The sequence below is a fragment of the Puma concolor genome, chromosome B3 (assembly GCF_028749965.1).
Source record: "Puma concolor isolate L17-30 chromosome B3, mPumCon1.1.hap2, whole genome shotgun sequence".
Lineage (NCBI taxonomy): Eukaryota > Metazoa > Chordata > Mammalia > Carnivora > Felidae > Puma > Puma concolor.
The window spans coordinates 47,847,249-47,868,705 of NC_141672.1; the positions used below are offsets into that span (position 1 = coordinate 47,847,249).

General features: G+C 36.5%; 1 protein-coding gene and 1 long non-coding RNA gene across 8 annotated transcripts in view; one reads left to right on the forward strand and one right to left on the reverse strand.

Annotated features, from left to right (window-relative positions):
* LOC147579955 (uncharacterized) overlaps window positions 1-21,457 on the reverse strand; it is a 489,173-nt gene that overhangs the window by 308,738 nt on the left and 158,978 nt on the right. The window lies entirely within an intron of this gene.
* DDHD1 (DDHD domain containing 1) overlaps window positions 1-21,457 on the forward strand; it is a 110,084-nt gene that overhangs the window by 66,167 nt on the left and 22,460 nt on the right. For all 7 annotated transcript variants that reach the window (XM_086709731.1, XM_086709733.1, XM_086709734.1 and 4 more), the window contains 3 exons: window positions 5,076-5,182; window positions 12,375-12,481; window positions 20,513-20,775. In XM_086709731.1, coding sequence (XP_086565857.1) covers window positions 5,076-5,182; window positions 12,375-12,481; window positions 20,513-20,775 — 477 coding nt within the window. The remainder of the gene's footprint in view (window positions 1-5,075; window positions 5,183-12,374; window positions 12,482-20,512; window positions 20,776-21,457) is intronic.

Sequence of the window (21,457 nt, forward strand, 5' to 3'; positions counted from 1 at the left end):
GATGCAGAAAAGGCATTGACAAAATTTAACACCCTTTCTTAATGAAAACACTCAGGAGAGTAGAGAGAGAAGGGAATTTCTTCCCTCTGGTAAAAGGCATCTACAAGCCCATGGCTAATATTGCACTCTAACAATGAATCAGTGAAAGCTTTTCCTCAAGATCAGCAATGAGACAGGGATGTCACCTCCCAATTCTGATCAACATTGTACTGGAGGTTTCACCCAGGGCAATTAGGCAAGTAAAAGAAATAATAAAAGAGATCCAGATTAGAAAGGAAGAAATAAAATGATCTCTGCAGATAACATGATCTTAAATAGAGAAAATCCTAGGGAATCTATACACACACACACACACACACAAACTGTTACAGCCAACAAATGAACTCAGCAAAGTTACAGAATACAAGATCAATATGCAAAAATCAATTGTATTTATATACTAGCAGTGAACAATCTGGAAATTAAGAAAGCATTTCTAGGGGTGTCTGGCTAGCTCAGTTTGAAGAGCATGTAACTCTTGATCTTAGGGTCATAAGTTTGGGCCCCATGTTGGGGTTGAGTTTACTTTTTTTTTTTTAAAAAAAAGAAAACATTTCCATTTATTACAGTATCAAAAAGAAAAAAAGAATAACCTACTTAGGAATAAGTTTAGCAAAAGAAGTGTAAGTTTTGTACACTGAAAACTGTAGTACACCATTGAAAGAAATAAAAGAAGACCTAAGTAAATGAAAACAACCTACGTTTCTGGATTAGAAGATTTAATACTGTTAAGATGGCAATACTTAAGCACATTCCTATTAAAGTCCTACCTGTCTTTTATGCAGAAATTGACAAGCTAATTCTAAAATCCACATGGAATGTTTTCACTCTTATGTGGATCCTGAGAAACTTAACAGAAGACCACGGGGAAGGGGAAGGGAAAAAAAAAAAGTTACAGAGAGGGAAGGAGGCAAACCATCAGAGACTCTTAAAAACAGAATAAACTAAGGGTTGATGGGGGGTGGGAGGGAGGGGGAAGTGGGTGATGGGCACTGAGGAGGGCACCTGGGTATTATATGGAAACCAATTTGACAATAAATTTCATATAATAAATAAATAAATAAACAAATAAATAAATAAAATCCACATGGAAATGCAAGGAACCCAGAGTAGCCAAAACAATCTTAAAAAAAAAAAAGATGGAGGACTAACACTTCCCAGTTTCATAAATTGCTACAAAGCAAGATGAATGGATTAGAATCAGAGTTGGGCTGATTTTCAGCAAGAGTGCCAAAACAATTCATTGATGAAAGAATAACCTTTTAACCGATGGTGCTAGGACACCTGGATATATATCTGCAGAAGAATGAAATTAAACCCTATCTCACATGTATACAAAAGTTAATTCAAAATTAATCAAAGCCCAAATATAAGAGCCATAACTATAAAACTCTTAAAACTTAGGAGTATATCTTTGTGACCTTGGATTAGGCAATGGTTCCTGAGATACAACATCAAAAGTAGAAGCCACAGAGGAAAAAAGAGAAGTTGGACTTTGGCAAAAGTGAAAACTTTTGTTCTTCAAAGGACATTATCAAGAAAGTGAAGACGATCCACAGAATGGGAGAAAATATTTGCAAATCATAATCTGAGAAGGATCTGGTATCTAGGATATATATAAAGAACTTTTGCAGTTAAAAAAACCTAAATTTTTAAAATAGGTAAAGGATCTGAATAAACATTTGTCCAAAGAAAATATACCAATGGCCCATAAGCACATAAAAAGATGTTCAAAATCATTAAGTGTTAGGGAGATGCAGTTCATAACCACAAAGAGATGTTATGTCACTCTATACCTGCTAAGTTGACTCTTATCAAATAGTTGGAAAATAACAAGTATTAGTGAAGATGTGGAAAAATTAGAACTCTCCTATGTTGCTGTTGGGATTGTAAAATAGTGTAATTGCCTTGGAAAATAGTTTGGCACCTCTTCAAGAATTTAAACGTAGAGTTAGCATACAAGCCAGCAATTCCACCCCTAGGTATGTACCCAAAAGAATTGAAAATATATCTACACAAAACCCTTTTAAAGAATATTCATAGGAGCATTATTCATAACAGCCCAAAAATTAGAAACAATCCAAACGTTCCAATGCAAATGGATAAACAAAAGCATATTCATACAGTAGAATATTATTCAACTATAAAAAGCATTGAAGTACTGATTCACAATAAACGTGGGTGAACCTTGAAACGTTATGATGAGTGCAAGAAGCCAGACACAAAAGGCCACATACGTATGATTCCATTTATGTGAAATACCCAGAATAGGCAGATCCATAAAGACAGAAAGTGGATTCGTGATTGCCAGGGCCTAGGGAGAGGAAATATGGGAAGGTGACTGCTATGGCTGCATTATTTCTTTTGCAGGTGATGTAAGTTCTGAAATTAGATAATAGCGGTGATTGCACAACTCTATGAACAAACCAAAAAGCCACTTGATTGTTCAGAAGGAAAAACTAGGGAGGTCGTGTCAAAAGGACACCAGAAGCCAACTTGAAGAGATTTACTGATCAAAAAAGGAGACAATTTGAGCATCCGTAAGAATAATAACTACAGTGGATTGAAACACTCCACTTCAAATATGTTTAAGTGTATGAGTTAGTAAATATGTCAAAAAATATAGAAGCTAAGAACTCAGTATTTTGAAAATTGTTAATAGAAGATAAGAATTAACTATTCATCCTTCACTTTCTCATTTCATACAGAAACGATTTGGTTGTATTCCAAAGCAACCAAATATTTGATGTGAAGAAATTTCTCTTTCTAGAATTGTAAGCTTTACAAACAAATAAGGAGTGATGGAACCATAATAAATAAATGAATCTAAGCAGTGATCGTCATAACTGCTAGCTTCACCAGAAAGAGACAAACACAGATGTATGCAACTATGGAATAGTAGTCTTGCCAAAATAGTAGAACTTTCATCTGATCAAGCCCCTATATCTCACTAACAAGATACAGGAAGTAGAGGACAAAGAACATGTTAAATACCATGGGGATACAGTCATTAAAAATCAGACTCTGGGGGCACCTGGGTGGCTCAGTCGGTTGGGTGTCCGACTTCAGCTCAGGTCATGATCTCGCGGTCCATGAGTTCAAGCCCCGCATCAGACTCTGTGCTGACAGCTCAGAGCCTGGAGCCTGTTTTAGATTCTGTGTCTCCCTCTCTCTCTGACCTTCCCCTATTCATGCTCTCTGTCTCTCTCTGTCTCAAAAATGAATAAACATTAAAAAAAAAAAATCAGACTCTGAGGAACTCTGCAGGACAAAAATAAATTACAAAACAAAACAAAAAAAAAAAGCGGGGGGGGGGGGGGGGAGAAGAACCTGTAGATTAAAAGACACTTAAGAGACATACCTGCCAATTACAGTGCATGGACTATAAAGTAGTCCCCCCCCCCCCCCGCGCCAACCCCCACCCTTATCTGCAGTTGCACCCTCTCTGATGTCAGTTATCTGTGGTCCACTGCAGTCTGGAAGCAGATGATAGTAGCCTAATGCTGTGTCACAATGTATGTGTCATTCACCTCACTTCATGTCACCTCGTAGGCATTTTAACATCTCATATATCGTGGCAAGAAGAAGAAGGATGAATGCAATGCAATAAGATTTTGAGAGCCCACATTCCTATAACTTTTATTACACTGTGTTGTATAATTGTTTTTTATTATTGTTATTAAACGTTCACTGTGCCTAATTTATAAATTAAACTTGTCATAAGTGTGTATGTATAGGAGAAATCAATATATATAGGGTTCAGTACTATCTTCAGTTTCATGCATCCACTGGGGGTCTTGGAATGTATCCCCACATGTAAAGGGGGGACTGTTGTATTTGGAGCTCAATTAAAATGTAAAAATATATTTTATGTTATAAAATAACATAGTCTAACTGGGAAAATGGAACTGCTAAACTACATATTTGCTGAAATTAAAGAATTGTTCAAAGTTTTGGTATGATTGGGGCACCTGGGTGGCTCAGTCAGTTAAGCATCCGACTCTTGATTTTGACTCGGGTCATTGATCTCACAGTTTGTGAGTCTGAGCCCCACATCCAGCTCCAAGCTAGTGGTGCTGGCGGTGCAGAGCCTGCTTGGGATCTTCTTTCTTTCTCTCTCAAAAAGAATTAAACTTTAAAAAAATTAGTTTTGGGGGGTGCCTGGGTGGCTCAGTTGGTAAAGCGTCCCACTTCATCTCAGGTCATGATCTCATGGTTCATGGGTTTGAGCCTCGCATCGGGCTCTGTGCTGACAGTTCAGAGCCTGGAGTCTGCTTTGGATTCTATGTCTCCCTCTCTCTCTGCCCCTTCCTCCCACCCCACTCTCTGTCTCTCTCTCTCTCTCTCAAAAATAAACATTTTTAAAAAGTTTTGGTATGATAATAGTACAGAATAGGTTGTTTTCCTTATGTTTTAGAAATAGATACTAAACAGTTTACAGATGAAATGATGTGATATCTGGGATTTCCTTTAAAATATTATGGGGGAAGGGCACTGCTATAAAGAGTTAGTGTGAGGGATTTGGAGAAATAATAGAACTATTCTATATCTTAATTGTGGTGATGCTAACCACAAAATCTATACAACTGATACCAAAAGGGGAAAAAAGTCAACTTTGCTGTATCTGAATTTTGAAAATAAAATTTAAAAATTCATATTATGGGGAGAATGAGTGGAGAAATAGATGAAATAAGACAGGCCATGACTTGACAATATTTGGGTCAGGGTGATGGCACAGGGTGGATTTGTTGCACTTTCTGTCTACTGAAGATTAATATGTATAATTATTTAGAATATAATGTGAAAGCTTGTAATACTTGAAATCACTGATGACAAATTTAGGGAAATATCTTTGAAATGAGGGATTCCTAGTATTGTGAAATACTGCACAGTGTAACAATAATTAAAATATAATTGGACAAAGTTAGCAAGTAGAAGTTGTATGGTTAAAGATATTTTATACCATATAAATACATATGAGAAGTTACTCTGATAACATTTTGTTTTGTTTTTATTTTGTTTTTTTTTTTTTTTAGGATGAGAGAAGCTGCAAGAAAAATAGAAGAAAGGCATTTTTCCAACCATGCAACACATGTTGAATTTCTGCCTGTTGAGTGGCGGTCAAAACTTACTCTTGATGGAGGTACAGTTTCTTTAAAAATTAAATGATTTAGTCAGTGGCAACAAAGTTGCTCTTTGGAAACAAAGAGCCTTTCATTAAGTTGTCTTGAGTATACTCACTCTTTGTTCTAGATTATTAACATAAAATCCATTGATTTTTAAAATAATTATATCGACATGTTGATTTCACAGCACAGTTTTCACCCCTGCCCTCTGTGGATCGGGGGGGGGGGGGGGGAGCACGTGGGAGGAACAAAATGTCTAAAGGTTTTGATAGAAAGTGATTTGTCAACACTAAAAATATTTGTCCACGGTTTCATATGAGCTTACATTTTCTTTCTAATAATTTTCTTTTCCTATATTTGGAAGATAAAAATCTCAGGTTTTTTGTGTTCTTTTGTGGTTCTTGCATTCCTCAGGCTGGTGAATTATTATAATCTAGCATAGAGAATTATACAATGTTTGTTTAATTAAAAATCATTTTTGTTTGCTTCCTTTAAGAGCTGTTATCCAAAATATGCATCTTCCTCTACACAGAGTTATGACTGTGTTTTAATATTTTAATATTTAAACCATTAGAGTAGCATGTCTCAGTCGATGATTTGCATAATCTGGAAAATGAGTTGTACTAGACATGATGTCAACTGCTTTTGTGGAGCTTTGCCTGTGTGCGTAGCACTCCACAGGGCATTTTACATGGAGTATCTCATTGAATTTTCTCATAAACCAATGAAATATACCTAGTTTGTTTTCTCTACTGATAAGGAAACTGAAACTCGTTAAAAGGTAAGTGAATCTAACTAAGAATGGCAGGCAGGATCTAGGTCTGTATGATACCAGAGCCCTTGTTGTCACAGTACCAAACTGCCTCCCTGGATGATCTCCAAGGATTCTTCCAAGACTGTGATTCTGTCTCATAGTCAGTTAGGAATGTCACTTATAAACCAAAATGGCATCCAAACTTGTAATGAGTTAAAAAAAAAAAAAAATGCTAGTGACTAAAGAAGCCTTCTCAGCAGCAGGAGCACATATGTAAAGTTCTAGTGTAATAACACTATCTTTTGGGTTTTTCCCATTTACCCAGATGAATTTCTGAGTCTGCTCAGGGATGTAGACAACACAGATGAATGAACACTTAATAAAACTCAAATTTGTAATTTTCTGTTAGGTTTAAACTACTGTGTTAGTATCTCTAAGGCATTGTGCTGAGTGAAAGAAGCTAAAGGAAAAACACTACTGTCTCTATTCTCAAAACTGCTGGTGCCAAAAGTGTGGAGGTTTTTCCCTATACCAACCATTTCTCCCAGTTCTGGGTGTCCTGCAATTTAACTCAGTTCTGCCACAGATTCCCCAAAGAGACAGCAGTCAGGTTAAGGACTCAAGGCCACAAGACTGACTACCCCTCCCACCCTGCTTCAGATGCAGTCACACATTCCAGGTTGTCATTCGTACTTCGGACTGACTGGCTATAAATTGAGGAAGGGGGATCCCGTGGGGGATCCCATGACCCCATCCTGAGGTTCAGTAATTTACTAGAATGACTCACAAAACTCACAGAAGCATTTGTTTGCATTTACTAGCTTAAAACGCATGTACTGGTTTGAAGGGTATTATAGAGGATACACTGAAAAGCTAGATGAAGAGCTGCACAGGCAGGGTAAGGTATGGGGAAGGGGTGTGGCGATTTCATATCCTGTCTGAGTGCACCACCCTTCCAGTATCTCCATGTGTTTGCCAATCCAGCGGCTCCCCGAACCCTGTTGTTTGGTTTTTATGAGGGTTCCGTTATGTAGATGTAATTGATTAAATCGTTGGCGATTGACCTCAGTCTCAAGCCCCTCTCTCCTTTATGGAGGTCGGGATGAGGCAGAAAGTTTAACCTCTAATGACATAGTTGGTTCCTCTGGCAATCAGCCCCCATCCTTCAAGGGTTGCCTTATTAGCATAAACTCAGGTATGGTTGAAAGAGGCTTATTATGAATAATAAAAGAATTTCTTTCACCCATCACTCAGGAAATTATAAGGGTTTTAGTAACCCTGTGGCAAGAACCAGGGACAAAGATCAAACATATGTTTCTTATTACAGTTGACTCTTAAACAATATGGAGGCTAGTTAGGGGCATTGACCCCTCCACTCACATAGTCAAAAATTTGTGTATCACTTTTGACTTCTCAAAAACTCAACTACTAATGGCCTACTGTTGACCAGAAGCCTTACCGATAACATAGTCAATCAACACATATTTTATGTTACGTGTATTACATTCTGTATTCTTATAATTAAGCTAGAAAAAAGAAATTGTTGGGGTACCTGGGTGGCTCAACTGGTTGAGCATCTGACTCTTGATTTTGGCTCAGGTCAAGCCCCATGTCGGGCTCTGCACTGAGCATGGAGCCTGCTTAAGCTTCTCTCTGTCTCCCTCTGCCCCCCTCCTACATGTGCTTTTTCTCTCTAAAAAAAAAAAAAAAAAAGGAGAGAAAGGAAAAAAATGTTATTTCGGAAATGATAAGGAAAAGAAAATGCACTTATAGTAAGTACTGTGCTGTATTTATTAAAAAGGATCCATGTATGAATGGACCTGCACAGTTCAAACCCTTGTTGTCTGGGGCCAGCTGTGTATCACAATATTATAGCAGTCAAGCTCAAAGATTACATAATTTGCGCTTCCACTTATGTGACATACTGGAAGAGACAAAATTATGGAGACAGAACTGATTTGTGGTCACAGGGTTTAGGGGAGGGTTTTAATTTAAAGGGCAGCTTTTTAGGGTGATGGGAACAGTTCTGTATCCTGATCAAGGTGCTAGTTATGCAAAACTATATACGCATTAAAACTCAGAGTCAATTTTACTGTTTGTAGATTTAAAAATATTGATAAAGAGGACTTACCTACAATAAACATCATTGTCCTCATTGGTACTGAAGGGCTAAAAACATTTCTTTTAAATCAGGAATAAGCTAAGGATGTCTATTCTTATAACAGCGCCTCAACTGGAAGGCGTAACCGGTCAATAAGATAAGGAAAAGAAATAATAGTTTTAAGGAATGGAAAAGATCTGTTTTCCTTTGCGGGTCTTATGGTTGTATACACAGAATACACAAAAGAATTTGCAGAAAAAATGAAATTAATAAGATAGTTTACAAGGCTGTGAAATAAAAGCTCTATATGTGAAAACAGCTGCATTTCTATATCCCAGCAGACTATTTGAAATAGCATAACTATATATATATATATATATATATATATATATATATATATATATACCTATACCTAAATATAAGGTTCCTAGAAATCTAATAAAATATGTATATTTATATTTAAAATGAAAAAAACTGTTAAAAGATATTCAGTACAGCTTAAATATGTACAACGATCATTTTCATAGATTGGATGATTCAGTAACCTAGAGATGTTAATTCTCCCAAACTAACCTATAGATTCCATGCAATGCCAATCAAAATCCCAGTAGAGTTTCACAAAACTCAACAAGCTGATCCTAAAATTATTGTAGAAGATCAAAGGCCCAAAAGTAGCAAGATACAGAACAAGAGGATAGAGAGGGTGTCATGTCCTGGTAGATAACAGAACTATTTTTCTACTTTTGTATTTAAGACAATTTAGATTGGCAGAAGGGTAAGCCGACAGATCAGTGCACCAGACTAGATACCCCTAGTTTGTGCTTAGGATCTACGCTTAGTTTGCAAACCTGATGTATGACAGAGACAGCCTTGGAGATCACTGGTAAAGGGTGGCCTGTTCCATAAATGGTGCTTGGTAACCAGTTATCCTATGGGTAAAAAAAATGAAAATGATCCCTACCTCACATTTCAGATAGATCAAACACATAATTTATGAAAGCTAAGACTTTAAAATGTATTAGAAAAAATATATGGGAGAATATGTTGTTTTTTTTTTCATTTTTTTTTTAACGTTTATTTATTTTTGAGACAGAGAGAGACATAGCATGAACGGGGGAGGGTCAGAGAGAGAGGGAGACACAGAATCCAAAGCAGCCTCCGGGCTCTGAGCTGTCAGCACAGAGCCCGACACAGGGCTCGAACTCACGAACAGTGAGATCATGACCTGAGCTGAAGTCAGACGCTCAACCGACTGAGCCACCCAGGCGCCCCGAGAATGTGTTCTTAAACAAAACACAAAAACACAACTATAAAGTAGCATGGATAAATTTGATTAGATTGAAATTAAGAACTTCTTTTTCTCAAAAGATACCATTAAAAGTAAGGCAAGCCACAAATCGAAAAGATGTTGCAACAGAACAACAGGTATAACCACCAAAGCTTTAATATCCAGAATAAAGAACAAGAAACTCAAATGGATATTGATAGGCAGATGCGCTCACACACACACACACACACACACACACACGTGGATATATATGTGTGTGTGTGTGTATTTTAAATACATATTTTTATATAATAAAAAAGTGCATCCCTCTAGTAATCAAGGACATGCAATTTAAAACCACAATGAAATATCTTTAAACACCCATCAGGCAAAAATTTAAGAAAGTGACAATACCAAATATTGATAAGGATGTTCAGCATTGACATTTATCATTGACTATTGGTGGGAGTATGAATTGGTACAATCACTTTGGAAGATGGTTTGACATATTCTTATCTTGTTGAATGTGCATGTGCCCTGTGACTGCAGTTTCACCCCTCGGTGTATATATCCTAAAGAAACTCCCATACATGTGCACCAGGAGACATTTACAACAGTGTTATTAGGAGCATAATTTATATTAGCAAGAAACTAAAAATAACTCAGATGTCTTTCAAAGGAAAATGGGTACATTGTTATGTGTGTAGTGCTGTACAACAGTGAAAATGAGGGGATTACAGCTATCTGGCTCAACATCAGTGAATCTCAGAAACGTAGTATTCGGGGCGAAACCAACAATGGACAGTAAGTTAATTTATATAGTGTTCCGAAACAGACAAAATGAAATAAAATATTTAGTCTCTGCTAGTCAATGCTACAGAATTGGCTAAAATTATTAATGAACATGTAGGAAATCTGTAAAGAAAAGTAAGGAGTGTAATCAACACAAACTTATTTTATTTCATTTTCTTGTATTTTTAGAGAGAGAGCATGTAAGCTGGGGGGAGGGCAGAGGGAAAGAGAGAGACTTTAAGCAAGCCGTTCACTCAGCGCAGAACCCAACACAGGGCTCGATCCCGTGACCCTGGGGTCATGACCTTAGCCAAAATCAAGAGTCAGACACTCAACCAACTGAGCCACCCAGGTGGCTCAACACAAACTTCTTATTGGTGGTTATTTTGAGAGGAAGGGGCATTTGATCATTTAGGGATATACTGTGGGTTTTAGAGATACTGGCAATATTCTTAAGCTAGGTGGCAGAAACATGTTTTCCCATATATAAATTACTCTTTCAGTTGCACAAAAATATTAAATATCTTCTTCATATGCATGTGTATTGCCCAGTACAAACTTTTTTGGAAATGCATTAAAATGACATTTAAACTTTTCATATCAGCACGGTAGTCACATCTTTCACTTTTACAATTTAAAAATGGGCACAGGCTGTAAAATAGGTAGTGCAATCCATATCCTTTATGTCTTTGAAAAGACTTCTAGCTTTTGCCTGAATCCTTGTCTTCCAGTCATTATTAGATTGTATTAAAGTAGGGAATAAATAAAAATCAATGCAGTGAGAAACTGGAAGATAAAAATATAAGCCTTCTGCTGCCCACCTTGCGCTTTCATATTATGATATTCATCCAGATATAGTGATTCTTTATATTTCTATAAGAAGTGCAAAGTTTTCTTCACTTTGTTAGGCATTTAATAGAATAATCTTCCCAAAGTAGAATTTCCACAAGTTAGCTGTAATTGCACTACAATTTATGTAACTTTTTTTTTTTTTAATAAATTATCCCAACTTAATCTTGTTTATTGCGGAGGCCCGTTGCTGATTTGCCTTTGTGCATATTTGTAATTTGGCAGCTCCTGCCCACAGCACCTTTGGTTCACTGAAGATAGATACATGTACAGTGTAGGCAAACTTTTTAATTTGTTGCTGGTTTGTCACCAGTGGCTCTAGGCATTCCATATGGGTATTGCCAGGCCAAGGTGCGGAGGCCAAAGAAGGAGAAGAGAAAGGAAACAGGAAAAGAGGTATAGAAAGAGTGAGGTCATGTCTCTTAACACTTGTTACAAGAATAGAGATGGCCTGGTTTTGCTCTGGGTACCCCTGAATGTCATGCAAAAGCCAGTACATAGGAAAAAATGGTAAATCTTTATATATTTGATAATGGTTTTCATCCTTAATGTTCCTTTTCTTCCCACGTCCCCTTTTGTCTTTTACTGGTTTTTTCGCCGGTGGGGGGGGGGGCGGGAGGATAGGTGGGGGCAGGGGATTGCAACATTTTGCAAGAAAGGAAAGTTCATTAGATCCAAAGCTACTCTTGAATATTTTTCTTTGAGACTTTTTTTTTTTTTTAATCAACATACAGTGCAATATTGGTTTCAGGAGCAGAATTCAGTGATTCACCACTTACATACAACTCCCTGCTCTCATCACAATAAGTGCCCTTCTTAATACTCATCACCCATCTAGCCCATCTCCCATCCACCTCCCTCCATCAACCCTCAGTTTGTTTTTGTTAAGAGTATCTTGAGGTTTGTTTCCCTCTCTTCTTTTTCCTCCTTTCCCATATGCTCATTTGTTTTGTTTCTTAAATTCCACATATGAGTGAAATCATATGGTATTTGTCTTTCTCTGATTGACTTATTTCACTTAGCATGATACATTCTAGCTCCATCCACATCGTTACAAATGGCAAGATTTCATTCTTTTGATGGCTGAGTAATATGCCATTGTATATGTCTACCTCATCTTCTTTGTCCACTCATCAGTCAGTGGACATTTGAGCTCTCTCCATAGTTAGGCTACTGTTGATAACGCTGCTATAAACAGTGGGGTGTATATACCCCTTTGAATCTGTATTTTTGTATCCTTTGGATAAATACCTAATAGTGCAATTACTGGATTGTAGGGTAGTTCTATTTTTGGTTTTTTGAGGAAATTCCATACTGTTCTCCAAACCACTCTTGAACACTTAAACATGAACTTAAAGACTTATTGTTTCAGAGAATGTAATTTTTTTTCATATTTTTCCTAAAACAAAGATCTTCTGTAAATTTTTTTTTTTTTTTAATTTGTAGACACTGTTGATTCCATTACTCCTGACAAAGTACGCGGTTTAAGGGATATGTTGAACAGCAGTGCAATGGACATAATGTATTATACTAGTCCACTTTATAGAGATGAAGTAAGTATCATGATTGTCTTGTTGCTGTTGGGTATCTTTTAGAGTGTTAGTGCATGTGTCCTGAATTTGAAATTTGTATGCGCTTTTTTTTTTTTACAAGCAAATGAGCATTTACAGGAATCCATTAATCTACAAATAGCCTGTATTAGTGAATTTGATTGTCTTCAACACATTGGGAAGCCCTTAATACCTGAAAGTAATAGATAGGTTAGAAAATAGCTCTTTGAAAAATATCACTTTTCATAAATCTGATTAATTGTATCTATAATTATTGTGCTCACAAAAGAGTTTTAGACATTTAGAAATTTCCTTCAAGTTTTTTGTGTGTAATAGACTTGCTTTTATTGTGTCATTTCCGTGTGGATTCATTTAGTTCTTAAATAATAATGTTGCTTATGCATCACAAAAATAACCGTGAGAGGGATAAGAGTAAAAGTTTATTCAGAGGGATGAGAGATCCTCTACTGAATACATTTTGTCACTTTATTGATATGAGAAAAAGAATTGTTTCATAGGAATAACCTTGTTAATTACCTAGCTTGTGTTAGCTTGTCTAATCCTCATTAAAACCCTATGAGGTAGATATAATTAATATCTTCATTTGAAAGACGAGAAAACGGGTATAAGGAGTAGTTACTAGTACAGCTCTCTGTGCTGCTCCAAGCCAATTCATTGCTGATTTTGTTCATTCAGAGCCATTCCTGATTCATTCAGGATATCCCTTGCACATCTACAGAAATATGTTTGGTTAATCGCCGAAGAACCTCCTTCTCTTTGGGCTGCCATCCCCTTAGGATTTTTTGCCATTCCTCTTTCTGGATCCCCTCTTTCTGGATCCCCTGTATCTCTACCAGTACAGAGTAGTCTGCCACAATCTGATAACAGTAAAAGAAACTATTCTGGACCTCATTCTAACCCAACAAGGAAGGCCTGGTTCATGAAGTACAGAATTTACCTGTTGGTAGTCCTTTATAGTATATGGTGAGTGTTGTTAAATATGCCCTAAAGGTTAAGCAATTGAATTATAGTATTGCAAGTGAAACTAGTTAGTGGGAAAAAAAGGAAAGAGGATGGCTGAAAGCATATAACATACACACACACACTCAGATGCCATGGGTATACCTTATACACACAGATATATGGTTGGTAGTATTCCTAAGAAGGTATCCAGAATGTTTAAGGGTAAAATGTGCTGAGGCATGTCCCCCGAAACTAATAATAAGAGTTTTTTAAAAAGATTTAGGTTGACATTGATAACAAGAAAAACTAGAAAGAGTATCAGACTCAAAGCTTTGAACGTTAGTTAGTGATGATGGAGAAAGTAGTCACTTTCTAATTTACACTTACACCTTCAAAAATAGTTATCCTTTGAATGGAGTTTAGTAAAACAGATACTCAGTAGAAAGAGGGAACTGATGACTGAAATAAATGGAGAACACTCAGCGTTTTAAATTAGTCTGTCCTTTAATCCAGTTGAATTTTGCAGAAAAGCTCTAAAGAACTTGTGGCTGAGTTTCACCAGTCCTGAGCAATGTTTCCCAAACATCCTTAAGTAGAACAGTTACTTGGGGTACTCATTAAAAATACAGCCGACAAACAGCCTCATGGGGCTCATTGGAATTGAGGGTATTAATGTGAATTAGTGATTTTGAACATATTGGGATATGTAGAGATATCTATATATTTAAGTGGATATATGTACATATGCATGCAAATATTTCCTACCTGTGTGCATTGAAAGGGCCACAAAGTAAAGACACCCCAATCCAATGAGTACACCTAGCACCCAGACCTTTGTCTCCAATACTGTTAATACCCTCTCAGAAGAACTAGTGTTCCTAAGGGAAATGGCTGATTCCAGGACAGAGGCAGGATTGCTACAGGTCAAAGCTGGAACTGCTTGTCATGACAGAAAGGAAAATGCTCGAAAGAATGATGGGGCAGGTCACAAGGACACAGGAGCCAAATTAAAGAAGCAGATCCCCACTGGCCAAATCTGGAACAATTTGAGCACCAAAATAATTAAGGAATTATCATTACTTATTATTAGGAATTAGGAATAGTTTTAATATAGAATTATAAGGATAATATAAGGAGTTATAAATCACTGCAAAATTCATAATCCATTTCGATTACAAATAGATAAATAAGTGGGGGAGAAAGCTTCTCTGCTTACTGTAAATGCCAAGGGCTTTCTGAAAAATGTGGAGGGCACGCTGGAGGAAAACCCTCATTTTGCACTTGTTGTGGTAGGATCAGGTAAAAGAGGCTTGGGCAGGATTCATCAATGGATGCTGAATTGAGGGCATAATTTTGATGAGGAACAGGATATTTGCATAGTCTTAAAGTGTATCCTCACAGACTGCTTATTAGCTAAAAAAAAAGAACAGATATACAGTAGAGAAATTAGGCAGTACCTTTACTGGGTGTTACTGAGGGACACTCAGGGGATACAGGATCATTTATGCAGTACTCCAGTCATTAGGAAACCTCAAGCAAACACAAAATAAGGAAGTTCAAATAAAGTAGGAATGGGACTATGTCCTTTTTAAATGTAAATATCGTGAAAGACAAAGAATCCTTATGGAAAATGTTCCAGATTAAAGGAGGCTAAAGAGACATGGTGGCTAAAGACAGCATCTCATCCTAGACCATAACTTGTACTGGCTGGGGGAAAATGCTGCCAAGTGTATTATTATTAAATCATGTACAGAATGTGAATGGTAGATCAGATTAGTTGAAATGTTATATCAAAGTAAATTTATTTTTTTAAGTTTATTTATTTATTTTGAGATAGAGCCGGGGAGGGGCAGAGAGAGAGAGGGGAAGAGAGAATCCCAAGCAGGCTCTGTGCTATCAGCACAGAGCCCAGTGTGGGGCTCAGTCTCACAAACCATGAAATCATGACCTGAGCCAAGAACAAGAGCAGACACTTAACCAACTGAGCCACCCAGGTTCCCCTCAAAGTAAGTTTATGAAGTTGATTGCTACACTCTGAGTATGGAAGAGAATATTCCTAGTCTTAGAAAATATACCCTGGAGTATGTAGAGATAAAGGACCATGATGTAATATATCCTCACATGGTTTGCAAAACCACATGGTTCACAAAAAAATGTATGCACATGTGTGTGCTACAAAAACAAACAGAAGGAATGATAAAGCAAACAGGATAAGATGCTAACAATAGGTAAATCTTGGGTAAAGGATTTATGGATGATCTTTATCCTTTTTTTTTTTTTTTTTTGCCACATTTGATAAATTTGAAATTATTTCCAGGTAAAAAGTTAAAAAAATGAGGGGCGCCTGGGTGGCGCAGTCGGTTGAGCGTCCAACTTCAGCCAGGTCACGATCTCGCGGTCTGTGAGTTCGAGCCCCGCGTCAGGCTCTGGGCTGATGGCTCAGAGCCTGGAGCCTGTTTCCGATTCTGTGCCTCCCTCTCTCTCTGCCCCTCCCCCATTCATGCTCTGTCTCTCTCTGTCCCAAAAATAAATAAAAACGTTGGAAAAAAAAATTTTTTTTTGAAAAAGTTAAAAAAATGAAACAAAAAAAAAATGGTTTCCAAGGTCCCCTCCCTGGAGATTCTGATTCAGAGGGTCTGACATAGAGCTTATGAATTTGTGTTAAAACAGTTCCCCAAGAGGTACCATCAGGGAAATTTGGGAAACCTTGCTTAAGGTATCGTGAAGAACAAAGGAAAACTCTGTGAGAAGCAGGCCAAAATTGTTCTTAATTTTAAAAAAGGAAAGCAGATTCTGCAAATCAAAGCCCATTTAGCACAAGGTTGACATTAGCCAATATTCTAGAATAAATTATTTTTAAGCAGTAGTGTATGTTTCCTTAGGGATAAATAACAGTGATAATCTTAATGATTATCTCATGCCTGGTGAATGAACCTTGTTTGGTTTATTTGATAGGCATATGAAAGAGCTTTTTTTTCCCTTCCTCTCAGCCTTTGGGGTTAAATGGATGCACAGTCAAAAAGTGCCACTTAACTAGCTGTGTGACCTTAGATCAAATTTCTCACTTTCTCAGCTTCCTCACTTATAAAATGGACACAAGATATATACATGATAAAGGTCGTCATGAAGATTAAAGGTGTAATGTATATAAAGTTCCCAGTACAATTCTCAAGTTGTGATTAATTATATATCTGTCTTTATGTATTTCAAGGGTTCCCATTTAAGAAAAAAAAAAAAAAAGAATAGACTTACTCTGTTAACTCTAGAAAGTGAATAAAGATCAATGATAGAAAATATGGAAAGGAACATGTTTGTTTACTAATGAAGAACTTTTTAAGTAACTAAAGCTGCTTTAAAAAAAAAATAGAAATGTCTCAAGGAAAAAAATTGTAAGTAATGTGATAGATTTTAAACTTTTTTTTTAATATTTATTTTTGAGAGACGTAGACAAAACACGAGTGGGGGAGGGGCAGAGAAAAGGAGACACAGAATCTGAAGCAGACTCCAGGCTCCAAGCTGTCAGCACAGAGCCTGACGTGGGGCTCAAACCCACGAACCATGAAATCATGACCTGAGCTGAAGTCGGGCACTTAACCGACTGAACCACCCAGGTGCCCCTGATAGATTTTAAACCTGAGGGGTGCCTGGGTGGCTCAGTCAGTTGGGCATCTGACTTCAGTTCAGGTCATGACCTTGCAGTTTGTGGTTTCAAGCCCCACATCAGGCTCTGTGCAGACAGCTCAGAGCCTGAAGCCTACTTCAGATTCTGTGTCTCCCTCTCTCTCTGCCCTTACCCTGCTCATGCTCTGTCTCTCTCTCTCAAAAATAAATAAACATCAAAAAAAAAACTTAAGACTTATTTATAGTGACCTTTTGTAATATGTACATGTATCAAATCATTATGTTATATACCTTAAGCTTATACAATATTGTATGTCAATTCTATCACAATAAACTGGAAAAAAGTTTTCAAAAACTAGAAATGTCCACTTTAGAGTGGAGATCCTCCCTGGGATAGATGGTGAGTGACTTATCAGGGATGCCACCGAGGGGACTCCTACCTTCAGAGCAGTTTAAATTAGATCATCTCTTAGTTCCCTTTTCACGGGAGATTGTGAGAGATCCTCATGGGAGGGACCTAATTAGTGATTGCACCAATAGTCATTAGAAAACCATGCTTCAGGAAAGAGTTTTGTGTATCAATTACTACTTCTCAGGTTACACTATCCAAGGACCAATTAAAAAAAAAAAGGAAACTAATCCAGACTTCAGAGACATCATCAGAGACCATTTGGCCCTTACTTTGACCCTGAATAAAGTATCATGAAAAATCCAGAGAGAAATATATATCTTATGTACATCTGAACTCTTTTCTCAATGACTTTTAAAAGTGAAAAATTACAAAGAGAATGGTCATGGCCATATCATTAAAATTTCCTGAAGCAGAGAGAAGAACAAAGGACTAATCATCTTTTTCAGTCAGACTATGTATGTGTGGATTCTCTCTTGAAACTGCTGGCTTTTTCTTTTTGGGTTGATTTTCTTAATAAATTTTAACTTGTAAGCAGCAGTTATGAGAATTAAAAACTCTTAAGCTTTTGAAAAGCCATCCGTTGCCTACTGTGGTAAAGGTTAACTGACTTGATTAGATAATATTGTAGAACTAATAAAATTAATACCATAGGGTATATCATTAATCTTGGTTCATATGTCTCAAATGAATATACTTGGTCACTAAGAGATCATAGCTGGGAGAATATAATTGGATCAGTGAGGAAAGGTGGAGGGGGAGAAAAAAACCCTAATTAGAGTAGACTTTTTGGACACATCATAGAGGTGGATTTCTCCTTTTGCTGCTGACTGAATGATTTATAAAAGCATTTAAACACAACTGTTTAAAACTTTGCTTTCAAAATCATAATGTTTTGAAACACAAACATTCCCGTGTATGTAAACTATAGGAAAAGATTAAAATTGCTACCGTATCTAGATATGTTCTAATAAGGAAACACAAAGACCACTTCTATTCAAGTGTATGATTATTAGAACAGATGAAAGATGAAAGCATCAGCTCTTCAGAATTGTCCATTCCGTGTTTCATTTCACGGTGAAACATTTTAAGGTCAAATAACTTTCTCTGCCTCAGATAGTTACACTTGTTTTTAGTTACGCATATATGATTGCTGAAACATTGGGTATAGTGAGAAATGCTTTAAATTTTTTGATATGAAATAGGTTATTCACTGGTAGAGATACTGATAGATCTTTTTATTTTAATGGGGGGATGGTATTTTAAAAACAAAAGGATTGGGTACCTTTTGTCAGAATACTTAAGGATGTATCTTTTAGTGTTTCTAGACTTGCCTGGGGTGAGGCTTAAAATCAAGGGCTTCAAATGTAAAAACTATTAACAAATGTTGCTTTTGAAGGAATTTTATTTTATCTAAACATTAGCTTTTTCTGTACCTCCTATCATCTAGATTGTAAATCAAGAAAATTACAAATTTTAAGGGTTACTTGGTATTATCAAAGCCAAGTCCAAAGCATTACATTATAGCCCCCTTTGAGGAGAGCCCTATAAATTTCATATCACACTGCATACTCTTTAAACTATATTGGCTGGAATTACCTACAACCCATGTCTTAGAAGGGTTTTATATGCATTTGCCACTAAGGCAGTAGTTCTTAAAATGTGGTGCCCAGAACTGCTCAGATACTTGAGAATGGAGCCTAGCAATCTGTATTTAACAAGCCCTCCACATGATGCTGGTGCACTTTGTTGGAGCTGGCTTTTCCCAAGACAGAAGTTAAAATAACCAGTTAAAGTAAAACCTTTGCATTTGTCCCTAGAGAAAAGACAGCACATAGTGGCAACTCCTCCTCTCCTTCTCTTCCTTCATTGGCTAGATATATTTCATCACACCCAACACATGCTTTCGGTAGCTTTAAGCAGACCTTGGTATTGCATTGTAGAATTCTGCAGTGCCAACAATTAAGAGAGAACATCATGCCTTCATTCATGTCACTGCTAACCCTGCCATGCATGAATGCTCAAATGATTTAGAGGTTAATATCAGCAGGTAAAACATGTTCAGTAAAATCTAATAGAGGGTAGTGGCCTCTTGAGACAAAATAATAAAACTGAAAATGGAAGCAACACATAATGAATATTTGTATGTCAGAGTACCAGCTCGCATAGTAAGTACTGAAATGAGAAATTAAGTTAATATCAAGCAGGAAATTTATAATCAAAAAGTAGCAAGCAATGATAGGAAGAGGAGAGGACTGCCTTATAACTGACGAGGGCCCAGTATGGGTTTGAGTAACATTTTTCTGACTTTGTGGAATATTTCAGTTAATATTTGTTAGAGCTAAATTTCAAAGGAAGTAGTTTTACAAAGAAAAAATGACTTAAGATACTTCCCACATTGATAACCTTAAGCCTTAAAAAAAAACCCTGCTTTCCATCCACATAAAACAACTTTTTACTTGTATCTATATTGCCAACTCAATGGGAATTTTGGAATTTCAAGTGGATCAACATTAGTTTTTTTTTCAATCATACAATGAATGGCCTGTGATTACATTACTCTTATCTAAACACATAATGCAATATATATAGTACATTAGCACACTTGTTATCATAAACTCAGATATTCTTTTTCTAACATTTACTATAGCTTAAACTATGAGGTGTAAAAATTTAGAATTACATACGAGTAAGTTGCAATGAAGAAAAAATTTGAAGGGGCTCTTTGGAAATCTTACTGGAATCTGCATGGAATTTTTTTTTTTTTAATCTTTGGAACTGCTGGCTCATATAGTTAGTATAAGGACTGTGAAAGGAGCTAGATGGGTGGTATCTGCCTGTATTTTTTAGTGATGATACAGATTACACATTATGTTTACTTTTCTTCATTTTCCGCAAGGTTTTGAAATACCTGAGTTCATTTTAATAACCTAGGTATATTTGGCCAGTAATGTCTGTGTTTCTTAATGTATTTGAGTTTGGAGATAAAGTTTATAGCAAAGTCAGTGATTAATATGATAATGTTTTCTTATTTCAAACAGCTAGTTAAAGGCCTTCAGCAAGAGCTGAACCGATTATATTCCCTTTTCTGTTCTCGGAATCCAGACTTTGAAGAAAAAGGGGGTAAAGTCTCAATAGTGTCACATTCCTTGGGATGTGTAATCACTTATGACATAATGACTGGCTGGAATCCAGTTCGACTCTATGAACAGTTGCTACAGAAGGAAGAAGAGTTGCCTGATGAACGATGGATGAGCTATGAAGAACGACATCTACTGGATGAACTCTATATAACAAAGCGACGGTAAAATACCTTAGTCTCTTAAAAGAATTTTAAAAGTCTTCATGGAATTACTGGACTTCTTAGGAGAAAACTGTAAGATTTTCATGATAATATTTGGAGTATGGAGAGTATTAGGTAACATGCCTAATCAGCGAGAGACAATTTTGTTAATTTTCATGCTAATTCCATGCATGTTCCAATAGCATAAAATAAATTGCTTTGTCATCATCTTTTTCCTTCCATCTCTTCTTCAGAATTTGTTAGGAGTGAAATCTAAAACTTATTCCAAGCTGAGTCACTGTGCAGAATCCTTATTGAAAATGTTTACCAGTTTGTAATCCTTTGTAATTTTTACTAATCTTAGAGATGGGCCTTTGTCTTTCTTATTATTCTGAAAATAATTTTAAATCCCTTTTCTCCTTGGCAAATGAATTTTTGGCAGATTTATAATTATTTGATCACTTGTGGCCTTCCTGATACTACCTTATAATTCTTAATTACATTCCTGTCTTCATCTATAGTTACATCCTTTATCTTCTTTGTCCTCTTAATGCATCTCATCGATTCTAATAGAACAGTAAAAAGTCACTCATTTTGATAGTTAACATCATATGAAAACAACCAATGTAGTTGACCAAAAATTTTACTCAGGAAGCCTTGGATTTGTTTTAGTCTCATAAGTAGTTGTCTAAGGATTTTATTT